The sequence below is a fragment of the Protopterus annectens genome, chromosome 6.part1 (assembly GCF_019279795.1).
Source record: "Protopterus annectens isolate FY-2018-M chromosome 6.part1, PAN1.0, whole genome shotgun sequence".
Taxonomy (NCBI): domain Eukaryota; kingdom Metazoa; phylum Chordata; order Ceratodontiformes; family Protopteridae; genus Protopterus; species Protopterus annectens.
The window spans coordinates 436,787,590-436,805,707 of record NC_056738.1 but is presented as its reverse complement, the minus strand read 5'-3'; the positions used below and the strand labels follow the sequence as shown (position 1 = coordinate 436,805,707).

Here is an 18,118-nt window from a genome sequence, read left to right as displayed (position 1 = left end):
GCAGTTGGCGGTCATTTCTAATTTTCATTCCTGTTTTAGGCCTACCTTTTCCTCTAGGTTGTGTAAGGCCTTCATGAAGGGCATCTTTCTTATTAGGCCTCCAATCAAAAATCCTGCCCCTCCTTGGGATTTGACTTTGATGCTGCAATCTCTTACCCAAAGCTCCTTTGAGCCTGCTCATTCCTGTGATCTCAAATATCTTTATTGGAAGACTGCCTTTCTGGTGGTACTTCGGCCAAGAGGGTCTTTGAGTTGTAGGCCTTATCTTCTAAACCACCTTATATTGTTTTTCATAAGGACATGGTGACTTTACGAACTAACCCCTCTTTTATGCCTAAAGTTTTTACTGAAAGAAATCTCAACCAGGAAGTCCAATTGCCTGTGTTCTTTCCTAATCACTCTAATAAGGGCGAATGAGAAGTTATGTACTTACCATAACGTTCCATGTTAGTTGTCTTCTTCTCGCCTTCTTTCTTGCTGGATGGGTTCGGAGCTGAACCTCTGCTCCGACTCGGCCTATTACTAAAGCTCAAGAGCTATTTTTACCGGCTCGAGGCTATCCTATGTCCCCTAATGCTAGGCATGATATACCCAGATCTCGTTTGATAGCTAACACTATGGACATGCATGTCCCCACCATGACAGAGAATATATATATATATATATATATATATACATATATATATATATATATATCTACCTCTGTACATCTAGGTATAAAACAACTCTTATTAGAGTTACCAAGAAAGGGAAAGAGGTAGCTAGGGAGATAACTCTCATGATAACACATCTCGGAGGATACTCTCGGTCTGCCAGGCTAGGGGGATGGAGGGTGGGACGGAAGAAATAAGGCGAGAAGAAGACAACTAACATGGAACGTTATGGTAAGTACATAACTTCTCAATGTTAAGTTGTCAATCTCGACTTCATTCTTGCTGGATGGGACAGCGTCCCTAGCACCTTAGTCCTGGGTGGTTCAATGGAACAAACTCTTGAGTACAGTGGAACCAAAATCAGACCTACTTCTAGGGGTCATGTCCAGCTTGTAATGAGAAATGAAGGTATGAGGAGAGACCCATGTGGCCGCTGCACAAATGGAATCCATTGGCAATCTTGCCTGAAAGGCTACTGAAGAAGCTAATGCCCTGGTTGAATGAGCTCTGGGCTTAATAGGGAGCTCTTTATGCCTCAATTGGTAAATCAACATAATAACAGAGGTCAACCACCTGGACAAGGTTACTTTGGAAACTGGCAGGCCTGGTTTCCCTTCCGCGTAAGACAGGAAGAGCTGTTCCTATTTCCTCATCTGCTTGGTTCTATCCAGGTAGAAGCGTAATTGACGGTGAACGTCTAGACAATGTAACTTGGTATAAAGTGGGAAGAAAACAGGAAGATCAATGGTCTGATTCAGATTTTTTTTCAGAGAGTACTTTGGGTAAAAAGGACAGATTAGTCCTAAGTGACACTCTATCTTTATGAAAAACAAGGTAAGGAGGGCGAACACAAAGGGCTTGAAGCTCTGATACCCTTCCCGCTCAAGTGATGGCTACTAAAAACAGAGTTTTCTAAGAGAGCAACTTTAATGAACAGGAAGCCGCATGTTCAAAGGGAGGGAGGGAGAATTAAAGACGACAGCACCAAATTTAGGTCCCATGGTGGGGGAGGATCTTTTACCGGGGGCCTAAGTAAGAGGGTTCCTTTTAGAAAGGCTTTCCAAAGTTTGTGTGACATAGGTCTCTGACAATCCAACGTGAAAATTCGCAATGGCTGCCAACTGAACTCTGATGGTGGCTGAAGAGGATCCCATTTGAAAAGGTTCTGCCAAAAAGTCTAAGACTGTATGGACAGGGGCTGTAAAAGGGTCAACTTGTTTCTCCCCTGCCCAAACAGAGAAACGCTTCCATTTGCTAGCATAAGTCTTTCTGGTAGTAGACTTGTGTGAAGCAAGGATGATGTCACGAACTGAATGAGAGATTGAGGGAAGCCTGGCTAGGGTTGGAAGTGGAGCAACCAAGCTGTGAGGTTGAAAGATTGGAGAGATTGATGCAGCCCACCCGACTGATGTGTCAGAAGATCTGGCGTTGGATCCAGATGCCAGGGTTGATCTAGTAGATGATGTTGCAGGAATGGAAACCAAATTTGTCGAGGCCAGTAAGGGACAACAAGGATCATTCTGGATCTCAAAACAGTTGCTTTCTGGATTAGCTGAGTAATTAAGGGAAAAGGGGGAAAGGCATACAGAAGACCCCGGGGCCAGTCGTGGACTAGAGCGTCTCTGGGGGGAAGACCTGGGAGAGGGAAGAGGGTGAAGAAGTCTGGGCACTTGCTGTTTTGAGGGTTTGCAGAAAGATCGCAGCAAGGCTGACCCCACCTCCTGAAGATTCTTTCCGCTACTAGCTGATTGAGAGACCACTCGTGGGGCATGAGAATGGCTCTGCTCAGCTTGTCCGCTATGATGTTGGACTTCCCGGGGATATGCGTTGCTACCAGAAACCGTTGAGAAGAGATCGCCCACTGCCACAGTGCTTCTCGACATAGGGGGTAGGACCTGGTTCCGCCCTGCTTGTTGATATACCACACTACAGACATATTGTCTGTCTGAATTGCAATAGTCCCGGTGGGTAGAGAGTCTTGAAGGGCCTGCAATGCTAAAAGTACCGCTCTTATTTCCAAGACATTTATGTGCAGGTGGCTTTCGAAAGGCTGCCATGTGCCTGGGACTGTCCTGCCCTGAAAATGCCCCCCACCCCACCCGATCAGGGAGGCATCCGTTGTCACAGTAGCCACAGGAGGAGGAAGGACAAAAAGGGTCTGCCCTGAAGAACCTGAAGGGAGACCATCCACCACGAAAGGTGTCTTTTGCATGACTGAGTGATTAGAATGCTGTGTGACATTGGAAGTTGTTGAAAGGACCACTGGGAAAACAGCATCCATTGCAGGATCTGCATGTGAAAATGAGCTAGGGGAAGTAATGTGATAGCTGCTGCCATGAGACCTAGGGTTTTTAGTATGAATCTGGCCTCGACTCTGCTCTCTTGTAGTAGGACTTGAACATGACCTCGAATGTCTGAAATCCTTTGTACAGGCAGTTTTGCGGACAGTTCGACAGTGTTTAAAACGGCGCCTATGAAGGTAATTGACTGACAAGGCAGACTTTTCGGTGGTTATAGAGATACCTAGCTCGTTGCAAATTTGGAGGGTATAATCTCTGGAATGGAGTAGCTGATGCTTGGTGGTGGCAGTAAGGAGCCAGTCATCTAAGTATGGAAACACCTGGAATCCTTTTAGTCTCAGGTGAGCCGCAACCACTGCCATGTATTTGGTAAACACCCTCGGGGCTGTGGTGAGGCCAAAGGGCAGGACTCTGAATTGGTAGTGACTGGCTCCCAGCCGGAAGCGGAGAAACCTCCTTGAGCGCCTGTCCATTTTGATATGATAGTACGCATCCTGAAGGTCTGTAGAGCACATCCAATTGTCCTGACCCAGGAAGGGTAGAATGGACTGAAGCGTGACCATCCGGAATTTTGTTCTTTGAACAGACTTGTTCAGCCTGCTGAGATCCAAAATAGGTCTTCAGTCCCCTGTCTTTTTTTGGTACCAAAAAGAACTTGGAGTAGACTCCGGATCCTTGTTGGTCTGCTGGGACTGGCTGGATGGCTCTTTTTTCTAGCAGCTTTCAATTTTTTAGTGCTGCTTGATCCCTCAGACTGGGTGGAATGTCTGGAAGGGGCCCTTTTGGCGGTTGTGGGGTATGAATAAAGGGAATTTTGTAAACCTCTGATATGATCGACCGTACCCAATTGTCTTGCGTGAGGGAATGCCAGGCTTCTGGGTACAGTGATAGTCTTCCCCCGACTGCCTCCGAAGGTGGACAGTCGGGCAGCTCCTCAGGGGTGCTGGAAGGGTTTGTCAGAGAAGGATTCTCTGCTACCCTGATTCTGCGGACCCTGCCCTCGGGCGTCTATTATTGTTCCCTCCTCTGCCTCTGGAGGGAAGCTCACCACGTGTGTCAGGCAGTACTCCCTGAGGTTTGCGGAACCACATTTTCCCACCTTTCTGACCCTTAGGGTATGGTCTAGAAGGGGTAGAAAAACTGACTCCTACGGAAGAGAGAGTCTTGCCTTCCTGCTCGCACCTGCTCAATGTATCCTTCACTTGAGGTCCAAACAAGGCAGAACCATCAGAGGGGGTTTTAGTAAAGGACGCCTTGAAGGGGTCAGCAAAATTGCAAAGCCGCATCCAGGCGTGTCTCCTTAGAGCGACGCCCGTGCCTGCGGCCCTACTCGCTCCATCGGCTGCATAGGAAATGAACCGCATGGAGGAGTTGACAATACAGTTTAGGGTCTCCAGCTGAGAGTTTATCTTTTCCTGAGACCCCGCAGCCGATGGGTCCTGTAAGGTATCACCCAGTTCCTTGAAAAGGTCTTTCTGGAGACGGGTGAAATGGCACAAATAATTCAGCGACCGCATAGCAAAGGTTGCTGAGGAAAACATCCGCTTGCCATACCTGTCCATAGTCCTAGATTCCTTATTAGGAGGATTGGACAGGTACTGAAGGGTCAGCCAACTCCTTTTTAGTGGCTGCTGCCAGCACCATGGCATCAACAGGGACGCCTTTAGTTAGAAGCTGCTTGTCAGAAGGGGTTGTAATAAATTTTGTAGGCCTCCGGGGAATTGGTTCCATAGTATCTGGAGCCATCCACACCTTTCGAGCCACCACATCCATGAGCGGGTCGAAAGGCGGAGACACCCAGGAGTTGGAAGGGCGAGAACCGAACTCATCCAGGTACACCGACTCGTCCTCAGAAGGGTTAAGGGCAGACCAGTTTCCCCTCTACTTAAGAATCTCCAGTATGTCAGAAAAAGAGACATCCTCAGAGGGGGACCTTGGGGACCCTTCTGAGTCATCCAAGTCAGTGTCCGATGTGACTGACTCAGGGGAGTCTACATGCTTCCTCTTGCATTTTCTCTTTCGAGGGGGCTCCCCTGAAGGATCAGGGGAGGCCTCGGAAGAGGAGGATACGCCCAATGGGGCTACCTGTAGCGTCGGTTCTCCACGCTTGGGATTGAGAGAGCAGGTAGAGACTGAAGCAGGCACCATAGAGGGAGGAGCCGAAGGAGCCGACCGTGGAGCAGGCACAGGGGCCAGCACACTCCTCATGACCTCAAAGGCACCCCTATCAGGCAGGGAAGGGGGTCCCCACTCCGAAGAGACAAGGACTCTTCCCGGCACCGAGAGGGACGGCTCCGAGGCCGATGTCGGGGCCGAACTCACCTGCGCCGAAGCTCCGAGAGGGAGAACTGGGTCAGACAAGGGTCCGATGCCACTCACCCCCTCATAGTCGACGAAAGAGTCCCGGCGCCCGGATCCCTCCAAGGATGGAACCAAGGAAGAGATCGGAGCTGACGAGAGTGGCGAAAGGAGTGGTATTGGCTCTAACGTTCCGACGGTCCTGACCCTTACGATCTCCGGCTACGAACTCACAGGAAGAGTTGGAGGAGGAATCAAAGAGGGAGTAGTGAAAGCCACTGCCTGATGAGGAGGGCTATGCAACATTTGGGCCAGTGCCTGCGACTTAAGTAGTCTGCTAACCACCCTCTCGAGGTCATGGTCCGACAGCCTGGAAGACCGAGAGGAATGGGACCTGTGACTTCGCTCCGATAACAAGGGAGACTTCGGAGCCGAATGGACAGATTCCAGGGAAGGAGACCTGGAATGCTTCTTGCTCGAAGACTGCTCCGACAGCAGAGTCAGAGCCGACTGAGGCCTCGAATCATCGGTTCTGGCCGCAACCGATGCAGTGGTAGTAGTAGCACCGCTCGGCGACGGCTCCGAACATGGAGCTGACGGTTTGGCGGGCTTGGAAGGTTTACCCGACGAAGGCTTAGCCGGAGAACCTTCAGGCTTTAACAAGCCTCTCAAAATAAGTTTGTTTCTGCGTTCCTGCAGGACTGTTGGACTGAACGCATGGCAGACAGAACAAGAGTCCTGCAGGTGCAGAGGGCCCAAGCAATATACACAAGAAGTGTGACAGTCTGTCAGGCATCTTCTGACAGCACGAGTCACACTTCTTGAAGCCCGAGACCTTAGTGTCTTTCGACATCCTGAAACAAGGATGACTGGCAGACAAGGACAACTCAGAGAGGTCTAGTCACAATCAGCCAAACACACACAAAAAGGTTGCAACAGACCAGAATAAACAAAAAAAAACCCCCACACTTATTAATACAATTTAACTAGGCACACACATACATATACAGACAAATAAGTATGGGAGAGGTTTGGCCAAGGGCCCAACTATTAGGTGAGGGGAATAACTGTATCGAAAACTACCTAAGAGGGAATCCTAAGCAGGGATCTAAAGGGTAGTAACTATAAAACACTATCGCTAAATTTTTAACCCAAAAAGCTGACTAAAAGCAAGAAAAATATTAATACAACCTGGAGCCGGCAAAAAGACGCAACCTCGTAGCTGAAGCGGAAAACGAGATCTGGGTATATCATGCCTAGCCTTATGGGACATAGGATAGCCTCGACCCGGTAAAAATAGCTCTCGAGCTTTAGTAATAGGCTGAGTCGGAGCCCTCGGCTCCGAACCCATCCAGCAAGAATGAAGGCGAGATTGACAACTTAACATTATATTCTCCACAAATTGGATGTTTATCGGCAGCTATAATTTCATTTACATCAGACTAGATCCTTCAGAAAATCTGACCAGTTTTTAGTGGTCTTTTCCCTGAGCAGGTGTGGCCAAGCGGTTTCTAAATTAATGATTTCTAAATGGCTGTCTAGTTGTATCTGTCTAGTTTACCCTATAAGGAACATACAGCTGCCTCGCCCTCCTAAGGCGCATTCTCTCTGGTCATGGGCTACTTTTTCGGCCTTCGCTTCCAGGATGTCTTTAGATGAAATTTGTGCTGTGGCCACTTGGTATACTCTTCACAATTTTGTCACTCATTAAAAACTGGACATGATCTCTAGAAGCAGTGTGTCCTTTGGTTCCACTGTGCTCTGGCACATCCTTCCTTAGGGTTGCCCGAGGTTCTTTGTAGCTGGGGATTCTGACCTAGACGTGATGAATAATGAAATGGATAACATCAGATCAATAGTTACGTACTTACCATAATGTGGCATGTGTTATCATTCATCACTTCCCAACCCCCCCCCCCCTTCTTTGGTTTCTGGTGGTTCTGGAGTGGCTGGGGTTCCAGGCCCTTGAGCTACTGCCTCTCACAGTTCTAATGATGTTATTGGCTATGCCTTTTCAGCTTCTCAAGTGCCCTGTTTTCTACCTTGGTCAGCAAACTTGATCTGAGGATTAGATGGTAGAAGGGGATTATAGGAGTGGGAGGAGCTCGAGCCTTGAATCTGCTCTGTAAAATGCCGAATCAGATCCAGCATCGGATCCAAGACCCAGACATGATGAATAATGAAATAGGATAACACAGATACCAAGGTATGGTAAGTATGTAACTATTGTTATGGTAAGTTCTTATGCAGCTGTATTTTCTTACTGTAAGCAGGAAGAGTTATGTGCCATTTGGTATTTAAATTTTATGCTCATTAGATTTCCAGATTTTTAGCTGGATGCACCTAGTTTTCAAGGGCCTTTGTTCCTGTTTTTATTATTTGCAGGTTGAGAGGTCATTCATTCCATAATGGTACCTGATGTAAAATTTTGAGAAGGCATGAATCAGAGAAACTAAGATTAGTCATAATGAAATGCTCTAAATAAAAGTAAACTTTGTAGCAGTAAATAGGATGATGATATGATTCGAAGTTCAGTATTTCATCATTTGTGATTTGGATGTAATTCATTTGTATCTGGGGAAGATGTGGGGGAAATTTCCATTATTTTATAGTTTTCCCACAGTTGGGATTGCCTCTCACATTTTATTCTTAACTGTTCTAGGTACAGGAAGCAAGCTTTAAGATGGCACCCAGACAAGAATCCTGATAACAAGGAGCATGCAGAAAAGAAGTTTAAAGAGATAGCAGAAGCATATGAAGTCCTTTCAGACAGTAAGCCTAGAAACAGACTATTTACAACAGTCCTGTTTGTTTTTGTGTGTGCTTTCTACTAATAGATGTCATTGTTGTAACGGTTACAAGGCTGTATTTTTAACAGCTAAAATAGTAAAAAAAAAATCTGGGTTAGTTTAATGCAGCATTTAATTTTGTTTATAACTACTAATTCTGGTCAAACCTAATTTACAAAAGTTATTAGTAGTTTTGCTTATCTAGCCTAGGAGAGAGTGCTGTTGCTGTTGTGCAGAGAGAGAGTTGTAAGAGATATAAAGATGAAGGGTGATTTATGTATATATCTGTGTGTGTGTGTGTGTGTGTGTGTGTGTGTGTGTGTGTGTGTGTGTGTATTTTTATTATAAAGTGTATGTATGTGTATATATATACATATATATATATATATATGTATATATGTATGCGAATATATGTATGCGTATATAAGTATATATGTAAATATGTTTATGCATATAAATATATTTATACATGCACGTGTGTATATGTATGTATGTATATATAATCTATATATATATATATATATATATATATATATATATGTGTGTACATCTATATATATATATATATATATATATATATATATATATATATATATATACGTATATAGGAGAGGAATAAATAACCTGAAAATATGGATGTTAAGTTGTCCATCTGGATTGGAGCCGATCCTTGGCTCCGACTCTGCCATCTTCTATAGCTCAAGAGCTGTTTACTGGCTCGAGGCTTTCCCTTATCCCATGATGCCTAGCGCTAGCTACCCAGATCTCATTTGCCGCTTCAGCTGCGAGGTTCATGGTTACTGGCTCAGGCTTGTATAACTTTATTAATTTGCCTTTTTTGTGTCAGATTAGGGTTTTCTTTTAGATATCTGTTGATGTTATGTGATCCTATCTCGCCTACATTCTGAACTGATGGGTTCGGAGCCGATCCCTCGGCTCCGACTCGGCACGCTTATGCTATAGAGCGAGGCCTCTAATTGGCTGAGCTATCTTTATCCCAGGATGCACCACCACTAATCCCCCAGATCTTGTTTGCCGCTATCAAGCTTAGACGTGGTCTCAACTTTGGCTGGGCTAAGTACTAGTTATTAGGCTTTTTCCTGTCACAAATTTCCTTTCTTTGAACCCAAAAGCTGTTTTAACAGCTATTGTCGTTATATTAGTGTGTTTGGTGAAATTGTGTTACTAAATTCGTGAATTTTTTAGTCAGGGAAGGTTTCCCGTTTCAGTTAGAGGGGCCTTCCCCTGTTACTTACTGTTTGTGTAATTTCTTGGTTCAAGTACCCGTTTAAGTTAGAGGGTCTTGACTCCCTCTCTCTATCTTTCACTCTTTTTTGTCAGTTTACTGTTTACTGTTTACTGTTAGTGTTCAAAAAAAAAAAAAAAATATATATATATATATATATAATTTTTGTTAAAGTTGTATTGAACTGTCTTTAACTAAAAGTTTAGTGTTTTTTTCGCCTTTATTGGTTCTTTGGCGAAGCAGTTATGTCGAAAGAACACAAACCCTCCGGGTGTAAGAAATGCACGAGGTGTGGTTTTAAAATGTCCATAACAGACGACCACGCCTCGTGCGTCTATTGCTTAGGTGCTAAGCATTTGCAAGAGTCGTGTAGTGTGTGCCACGCGTTCTCTTCAAGAGTCCTCCAGGAGAGGAAAAACAAATTAATCCTCAAGGGATTAATCAAGCCTTCCTTCGAGGAGGCTTTATCTTCCTCTCCGTCTCCTTCTAAAAAGAAGAAAGCATCGGCTCCGACCAGTCAGTCGGAACCGACTGCTAAAAAATCCAAGCAGACTTCTCCATCGGCTCCACGGACTTCGGAGCCGAGGTCGGAACGGTCTGCCTCGATGCCTCCAGCCTCGACCCCTCTGGTTTCGAAGCCGAGGTCTGGGGCATCGAGAGGCGGGTCACCCTCATCGGCTCCACTGATATTGGAGCCGATCAGGGTTACCGGCTCAGACTCTTCCCCCTCGGAGCCGAAGTCCTTGTCGGCACCGAGGGAAATTTCCTTGAAACCTTCCTCGGAGCCGATAGTGGTTGAGTCCTTTCGGAGCCGGTCCCCGAGCCCTTCGGAGCTGATGGAGAAATCGGTTCGGGCCCGATCGGTATCCTGTAGGTCATCCAAGATGTCTGATTCAGACCGACAGGGTGCTCCTTCGACTCTTCCAGTCTCCGGTGTTCCAAAAGCTTGTTTCGGCTCCAGCCCATTTGGCTTCGGAGCCGATGGTCCACTCCCTTACTGTGGTTTTTCCTCCAACAGCTTCGGCACCGATGGAGCCGGTGCTGGTGGAACCTGTGGAGGTGTTAGGGTCGGGCCCGACCCTTGCTCCAACTCCGGCTCTTGGGTCGGAGTTCAGTACATCTTCCTTCGGCCCTGGGGGGGAGGCTTCGGGATTGATGCTCTCGGTCCCAAGTCTCCCTCTTGGTGCGTCGGCGGCGGGAGTACCGTCCACTGTCGTGGCCACGGAGGTGGGACCCTCCCAGGATTCTGATGGTCCCGCCTTCAGGGCTATGAGGAGCACTTTAGCCAAATCTTCCTTGGCTACCTCCACGGTTTCCCCAGTTACCTCCCTGCATACGGAGACTGGGTCGTTGGCAGTCCCCCTGTCTTTAGACAGCGGAGCCCCCGGGCCTCAGGTTACCCCCGCTGGGGTTTCTCCCCCTCCTGGAGGTCCTTCTGAAGCCTCTTCGGAAGAACCCCCCAGGAAAAGGTCGTGCAAGAGGAAGCACGTTGACTCCCCTGATGAGCCTTTGACATCCGACACCGATCTCGATGATGCAGAGGGGTCCCCTAAGTCATCCTCGGATGATGTCTCCTTTGCAGACATCCTGGAAGCCCTAAAACAGCGAGGCGGCTGGCAGTCTAAACCTCCCTCTGCTGATGAGTCGGTGTTTCTGAAGGCCTTCGGGGCTCAGCCCTCCGCCTCCTGGGTGTCTCCGCCCTTCGACGAGCTCTTGGATTTGATCTGTCGGAGGGCGTGGGAACACCCAGACTCTGTGGAACCAGTGCCTGCTCGTCCGAACAAATTTCTCTCTGCGCCCCCTGATAGAGAGTTCCTTACTAAAGGTGTGGCTGTAGATGCTTTGGTGGTGGCATCTGCTACCCAGCAAGATGTAGCAGAGGCTTCTACGTCCGTCCATCCTCCTAATAAGGAGTCTAGGAGCATGGATCGGTATGGAAAGCGCACCCTTAGTTCAGCGGCCTTTACACTGAGGTCTTTGAACTACCTGACGCACTTTACCAGATTACAGAGGGATCTGATTAAGGAGCTATCCGATACCCTCTTGGGTAACCTGCCTGAGGAGCTGGCCCAGACGGTTGGCTCTCAGCTGGCTACAATGTCCATTTCAAACTCGTCCATGAGGCTCATTTCGTATGCGGCTGAAGGGGCGAGTAGAGCGGCGGGTACAGGCATTGCTCTACGTAGACAAGCCTGGCTCCGCCTGTGTCATTTCGCGGAGGCCTTTAAGTCTTCATTTGCCAACGCCCCCTTTGATGGGTCCTCTCTGTTTGGACCCAAGGTAAAAGACACACTAACCCGCTGTGAACAGGAGGGTAAGACTCTGACTGCCGTAGGGGCACGATTTTCCACTCCCTTTCGGCCTTATCCCAAGGCTAAAAGAGGAGGGAAAATGTGGTTCCGTAGATCTCAGAAGCCTTACCCCTCTCAGCAGGAAGGTTCCCCTTTCAGAGGCAGAGGAGGGGGAAATTCATCCGGAAGACGCCGTCCCAGAGGCGGCAGAGGCCCTCGCAATACTGGAGACCGCGAGTCCTTTCGTGGCTCTTCAGCCTTTCATAGTCCCTGAGGGATTGCCCAGCTGTGCTGCTCCGGAGCCAGTCGGGGTCGTTCTCAAGCACCTGAAGGCCTGGGAAGGGATCACTCAGGACCGATGGTGCTTCGGATTATCGCCGGAGGTTACTCCAGCCCATTCTCTCACCCCATCCCTCAGTCCAGAAAAATCCCGGACCCTCCACCCAGTCAACGGGATACCACAGCCTCAGAAGTTTCAAAGCTGCTGCAAAAAGGAGTCATCCAACTGGTCCCCGTAGACCAGATCGGATTAGGGACTTACTCAAGATTCTTTTTGGTGCCAAAAAAGACCGGGGACTTGAGGCCCATTTTGGACCTCAGCATCCTAAACCATTCAGTCAGAAAGTCCAAGTTCCGAATGGTCACTCTACAAACCATTCTCCCATTGCTGGAGAAAGGTGTTTGGATGTGCTCCATAGATCTCAAGGACGCTTATTATCATATCATGGTACATCAAGCGTCCAGGAGACATCTGCGCTTCAGCCTAGGAGGCAGTCATTTTCAGTTCCGTGCGCTGCCCTTTGGTCTCACCACAGCCCCCAGGGTGTTCACCAAGTGCTTGGCAGTAGTGACTGCTCACCTGAGAAGTCTAGGATTCCAGGTGTTTCCGTATCTAGACGACTGGCTCCTAACTGCCACCTCCAAGCATCTACTTGGTAGAGCCTACAAGCCACTATCTTACTGGGCAATTCCCTTGGAATCACCTTCAATTGGCCAAAGTCTGTATTATGCCATCTCAACGAATAAGATTCATAGGGGTAGAGATAGACTCAAACCAAATGCGGGTCTGTCTACCTTCGGACAGAATTCAAACCATACAAAATAAAGTTCGAGCCTTACTTCCCAGGTCCAAAGCCCCAGCCAGAATGGTCCTGCAGCTATTGGGATCCATGTCTGCCACGGTTCTTCTAGTCCCCTTGGCAAGGTTGCACATGAGAATCCTCCAGTGGCTTCTTTCAGCTCAGTGGTCCTTTCAGGAACTCCCTCTCAGTCACCTCATATGGATCACGGAATCTTGCAAACGGGACCTTCGCTGGTGGCTAGTGCCCTCCAATTTGGATTAGGGACGACCCTTTGTTCTTCCTCCTCCAGCGGCCACTTTGACCACGGACGCCTCCCAGATGGGGTGGGGGGGGCATTCCCTGGGCAGGTCAGTCCAAGGCAAATGGCACCCGGAAGAGACTCTTCTTCATATCAACATCCTAGAAATGAGGGCAGTACTCCTGTCCCTTCAAGCCCTTCACGATTATCTCCCTCAGGGCGTAATCGCTGTTCACTCAGACAACATGTCAGTTGCCTGGTACCTGAACAAACAGGGAGGGACCAGATCCTATCCTCTTTGCAGAGAAGCCATGAGAGTTTGGGAATGGGCAGTCTCGACCAAACGCTTCCTAGTGGCTACTCACATACCGGGCAAGTCCAATGTCATAGCCGACAGATTGAGCAGAACAATCCTCTCTCCTCACGAATGGTCTCTGAATATGACAGTGGCAAGTCAGATTTTCAGCGAATGGGGAGTTCCGTGTTGCGACCTCTTCGCGACTCCTCTGAATGCGAAGTGCAAGGAATTCTTCTCCCTAATCCCGGCTCCGGGGAAGAGCCCCATGGACGCATTAGTCCATCCTTGGCCCACCGGCTTGCTTTATGCCTTCCCTCCAGTTCCACTCCTCTCCAGAGTGATTCAAAAGGCATCTCTCTTGGGGAGCAAAATGATCTCGATTGCTCCTTACTGGCCTCGTCAAGTGTGGTTCCCCTATCTTTGGAAACATGCCCTGGAAGGTCCATAGTTTCTGGATCAGATACCAGACCTACTGGTTCATCAGTCGGGACTATTCCACCAGTCCCTACACACCTTAAAATTGATGGCTTGGCTCCTCCTCTTCCGACAATAGTCAGGAGTCATACATTGGATTCAGATGTTGTACACATATTATCTTCGGCCCATAAGTCTGCTACAAAGAAACTGTATTCTAGCAAATGGAAAAGGTTTGCTATTTGGGCTCAACTCTGGGGCCTGGACCCCATTTCTATTCCCGTGGCAGAAGTACTAAAATTTCTGACCTCTCTTTTCAATCAAGGCTCTTCAGTTTCTACCATCAAAGTACAATTGGCAGCAATTTCTAATTTTCATGAATCCATAGACCCACCTTTAATGAGCAACAGATTGTATAAGACCTTCTTGAAAGGTGCTGCTCTATTAAGACCTCCGATTTCTTATCCTGCACCTTCATGGGATCTCGATATAGTATTACGCGCTTTGACTTCTTTCCCTTTGAACCAGCAGCCACATGTGATCTAAAGTTTCTATCATGGAAGACAGCCTTTCTGGTGGCGATTACTTCTGCCAGAAGAGTTTCAGAGCTTCAAGCTTTGTCAGTGAAACCCCCGTACTTGGTTTTTCATAAAGACAGAGTATCCCTCAGACCAAATCCTTCTTTTGTTCCTAAAGTTTGTTCTACTTTCTGCTTACAACAATCGTTAGAGCTTCCAGTTTTTTTCCCAAAATACTCTAACAAAGCAGAGTTCATATTCCACACACTAGATGTCCACAGACAGTTACGTTTTTATTTAGACAGGACCAAACAAACAAGGAAAACAGACCAGTTGTTTGTATCCTTTGCAGATAACAGATTGGGCAACGCTGTCACAAAGGTCACTATTGCCAAATGGATCAGGGACTGTATTACTCAAGCATATGTTTATTCTAACAAAGAGCTTACAACCTCTGTCAAGGCTCATTCTACAAGGGCTATGTCTACTTCGGTAGCATTTCATTCTAAGCTTGCTATTAGTGACATTTGTGCTGCGGCTACATGGTCTTCCCCGCACACCTTCATTTCCCACTACAAATTAGATGTGGCATCTAGAGGACGAGCTTCATTTGGTTCCACAGTGCTCAGGAGTGTTTTCCAATGAGCCACTCGGGATTTAGGTGCTAGGGACGCTGTCCCATCAGTTCAGAATGTAGGCGAGATAGGATCACATAACATCTTTTAGTTATGTACTCACCATAACTTCAGATGTTTGGGATCCATCTCGCCTACATTCCTAATAACCCACCCTCCTTCCCCCTTCCTTGGAGATCAGAGGATATTAGAAGGTCCGAATCCTGTTTCATCTTGAAACATCTAACAATGTTATATAACCAAGTTGTGCATGTGTGCATGAATGCGGACAAACAAGATCTGGGGGATTAGTGGTGGTGCATCCTGGGATAAAGATAGCTCAGCCAATTAGAGGCCTCGCTCTATAGCATAAGCGTGCCGAGTCGGAGCCGAGGGATCGGCTCTGAACCCATCAGTTCAGAATGTAGGCGAGATGGATCCCAAACATCTGAAGTTATGGTGAGTACATAACTAAAAGTTTTATATAATTGTTGTTATATTTCATAGCGATAACTAGTACATTTAGCTAGTGTATAGTAGTTGTTTCCCCACCTTAGAACTCGTTTAAATTAGAGAGTTCTCCCCTCCCCCTCCCCTCCTGTAGTTGTGTTTAGTCTTTGGTAGGTAGCCGTTTGAGTTAGTCTCCCTAGTTTAAAAAAATATATTTTTATAGAGATATATATATATTATCTTGTATTGCTTTTTTGTGGTAGTGTTGTTCGTTTTCTTTTTCCCGAATTTATTGGGTCTTTTTTGTGTGTTTGTACTTAGTGTGCTGGCCTGTTGACTTTATTGGGTCAATTTTTGTGTGGCCTGTTGGCCTGAGTATGTCTAAAGAAACTAAAGTGTCGGGATTCAAGAAGTGTGACTCATGCTGCCAGAAGATGTCTCTGACAGATGGGCACACTTCTTGCTTCTATTGCCTAGGCGCTGTGCACCTGCAGGACTCTTGTTCTATCTGCCATGCATTTAGCCCAAGAGTTCTGCAGGAGTGCAAAAATAAACTTATTTTGAGAGGTCTTCTCAAGCCTCAGGATTCACCGGCCAAGGCTCAGCCAGTGAAATCCCCTAAACCGGCCAAATCGTCAGCTCCCAGCTTGGAGCCGTCATTGGCCCCAGCCTTGCCTACTACCTCTTCGGTTCCAGCTGGAACCAAGGAGACTGCTTCGTTGTCGGTTCCACTAGTACCCTCGGAGCCGTCAAGGAGTAAAAAAAGGCTGAGGTCCCCTTCACTAGACTCCATTCATTCGGCTCCTCTGTCTCCCCTTTTGCAGAGTGACCATAGTCATAGCTCTTCACATTCTTCTCTGTCCTCTAGGCTCTCAGACCATGATGTGGAGAGAATGGTCAGTAGGTTGTTGAAGTCGCAGGCACTGGCCAAAATGTTGTCCAGCCCTCCTCATCAGGTGTCTGCTCCGTCCATTTCTATCGATGTTCCTCCTCCGACTCCATTGAGCTTGGAGCCAGAGTTTATTGGGGTTCGAGTTGTGGAACCGTTGGCTCCGATTACGATTTCTCCTTTGGATCTGTCGTCTGCTCCGATCCCATCGATGGTGCCTTCCGTCGAGGGATCTGAGTGCTGGGACTGCCTCGTCGGCTCCGAGGGGGCAAGTGGCATTGGACCCTTGTTCGACCCTGCTCTCCCTCTCGGAGCGTCGGTGCAGGTGAGCTCGGCTTCTTCATCGGCCTCGAAGCCGTCTCCCTCGGTGCGTAGGAGGATTCCGGTCTCTTCGGAGCCGGAGCCTTCTCTACATCGTGGCAGGGACACCTTCGATGTCATGAGGAGTGTGCTGGCCTCCCAGTCAGCTCCACCTTCGTCCCCACTGGCTCCATCCCCCATAGTGCCTGCGTCAAACTCTATCCCTCCTCCAGACCCCAAGAGTGGGGAACCAGCGCTCCAGACCACCCCATTGGGTGTTTCCTCTTCCTCCGAGGCCTCCCCTGATCATTCAGAGGAGCCCCCTCGGAAGAAGTGCAAGAGGAAGCACATTGACTCCCCCGAGTCTGTCACTTTGGATACGGATTTGGATGAATTAGAAGGGTCCCCGAGATCCACCTCTGAAGAGGTTTCCTTTGCGGACATCCTAGAAATGCTTAAGCAGAGGGGGAACTGGAATACCCTTGCCCCTACCGAGGATGAATCTGTATTCCTGGATGCATTCGGTTCCCGACCCTCCACCTCCTGGGTTTCTCCGCCCTTCAATCCACTAATGTCAGTGGTGGCTCGAAGGGCTTGGTCAGCCGCGGATACAGTGGAACCAACCCCGAGGAGGCCAAGTAAGTTTATCACTGCTTCCCCGGACAGACAGTTCCTTGCTAAGGGTGTTCCCGTGGATGCCATGGTAGTAGCAGCAGCCACTAAAAAGGAGTTAGCGGAAACTTCTTCCTCTGTCCATCCTCCTAACAAGGAGTCCAGGACCATGGACAGATACGGGAAGCGAATGTTTGCTTCAGTGACCTTCCCCATGAGGTCACTGAACTACTTATGCCATTTCACCAGGCTTCAGAGGGATCTCCTGAAAGAGCTCGGAGATACCCTTCAGGATTCATCAGCTGAAGGGGCTCAGGCTAAAGTGGCTTCTCAGCTGGCAACCCTTAGCTCAGTAGTCAACTCCTCCATGAGGCTCATTTCCTACGCAGCCGATGGTGTGAGTAGAGCAGCAGGTACAGGTGTGGCACTTCGGAGACATGCATGGATGCAGCTGTGTAACTTTGCAGAACCCTTCAGAGCGTCATTCACCAACACTCCCTTTGACGGTTCCTTTCTTTTTGGACCACAGGTGAAAGACGTTCTCACTAGGTGTGAGCAGGAAAGCAAGACTCTCTCTGCCGTGGGAGTCCGTTTTTCCACTCCTTCTAGACCATACCCCAAGGGTCAGAAGAGTGGGAAAATTTGGTTTTGCAAATCCCAGGGAGCTTCGCCTGACACACTTGGTGATTTTTCCTCCAGGGGCAGAGGAGGAAATAATAATAACAGATGCCACCCTCGTGGCAGAGGGGGTCCGCAGAATCAGTGCAGCAGAGAATCTTTCTCTGACAAGCCCTTCCAACATCCCTGAAGTGTTGCCCGACTGTCCGCCTCTGGAGACAGTCGGGGGAAGACTTTCAATGTACCCAAAGGCCTGGCTAAACCTAACGCAAGACAAATGGGTACATTCAGTCATATCCGGAGGTTACAGAATCCCATTCTTTCAACCCCCTTTTCCGTCACGCAAGTCCTCCCCAGATGTTCCACCCAATCTGAGGGACCAAGCAGTTATAGAAGTTTCAAAACTGCTAGAAAAAAAGAGTCATCCAGGAAGTCCCAGCAGACCACTATGGATCCGGAACTTACTCAAGGTTCTTTTTGGTACCAAAAAAGACAAGGGACTAAAGAC

At 48.0% G+C, this 18,118-nt stretch overlaps 1 protein-coding gene across 4 annotated transcripts in view; it reads left to right on the top strand.

Annotated features, from left to right (window-relative positions):
• DNAJB2 (DnaJ heat shock protein family (Hsp40) member B2) overlaps positions 1–18,118 on the top strand; it is a 2,030,098-nt gene that overhangs the window by 468,173 nt on the left and 1,543,807 nt on the right. For all 4 annotated transcript variants that reach the window (XM_044075865.1, XM_044075867.1, XM_044075866.1 and 1 more), the window contains exon 3: positions 7,914–8,023. In XM_044075865.1, coding sequence (XP_043931800.1) covers positions 7,914–8,023 — 110 coding nt within the window. The remainder of the gene's footprint in view (positions 1–7,913; positions 8,024–18,118) is intronic.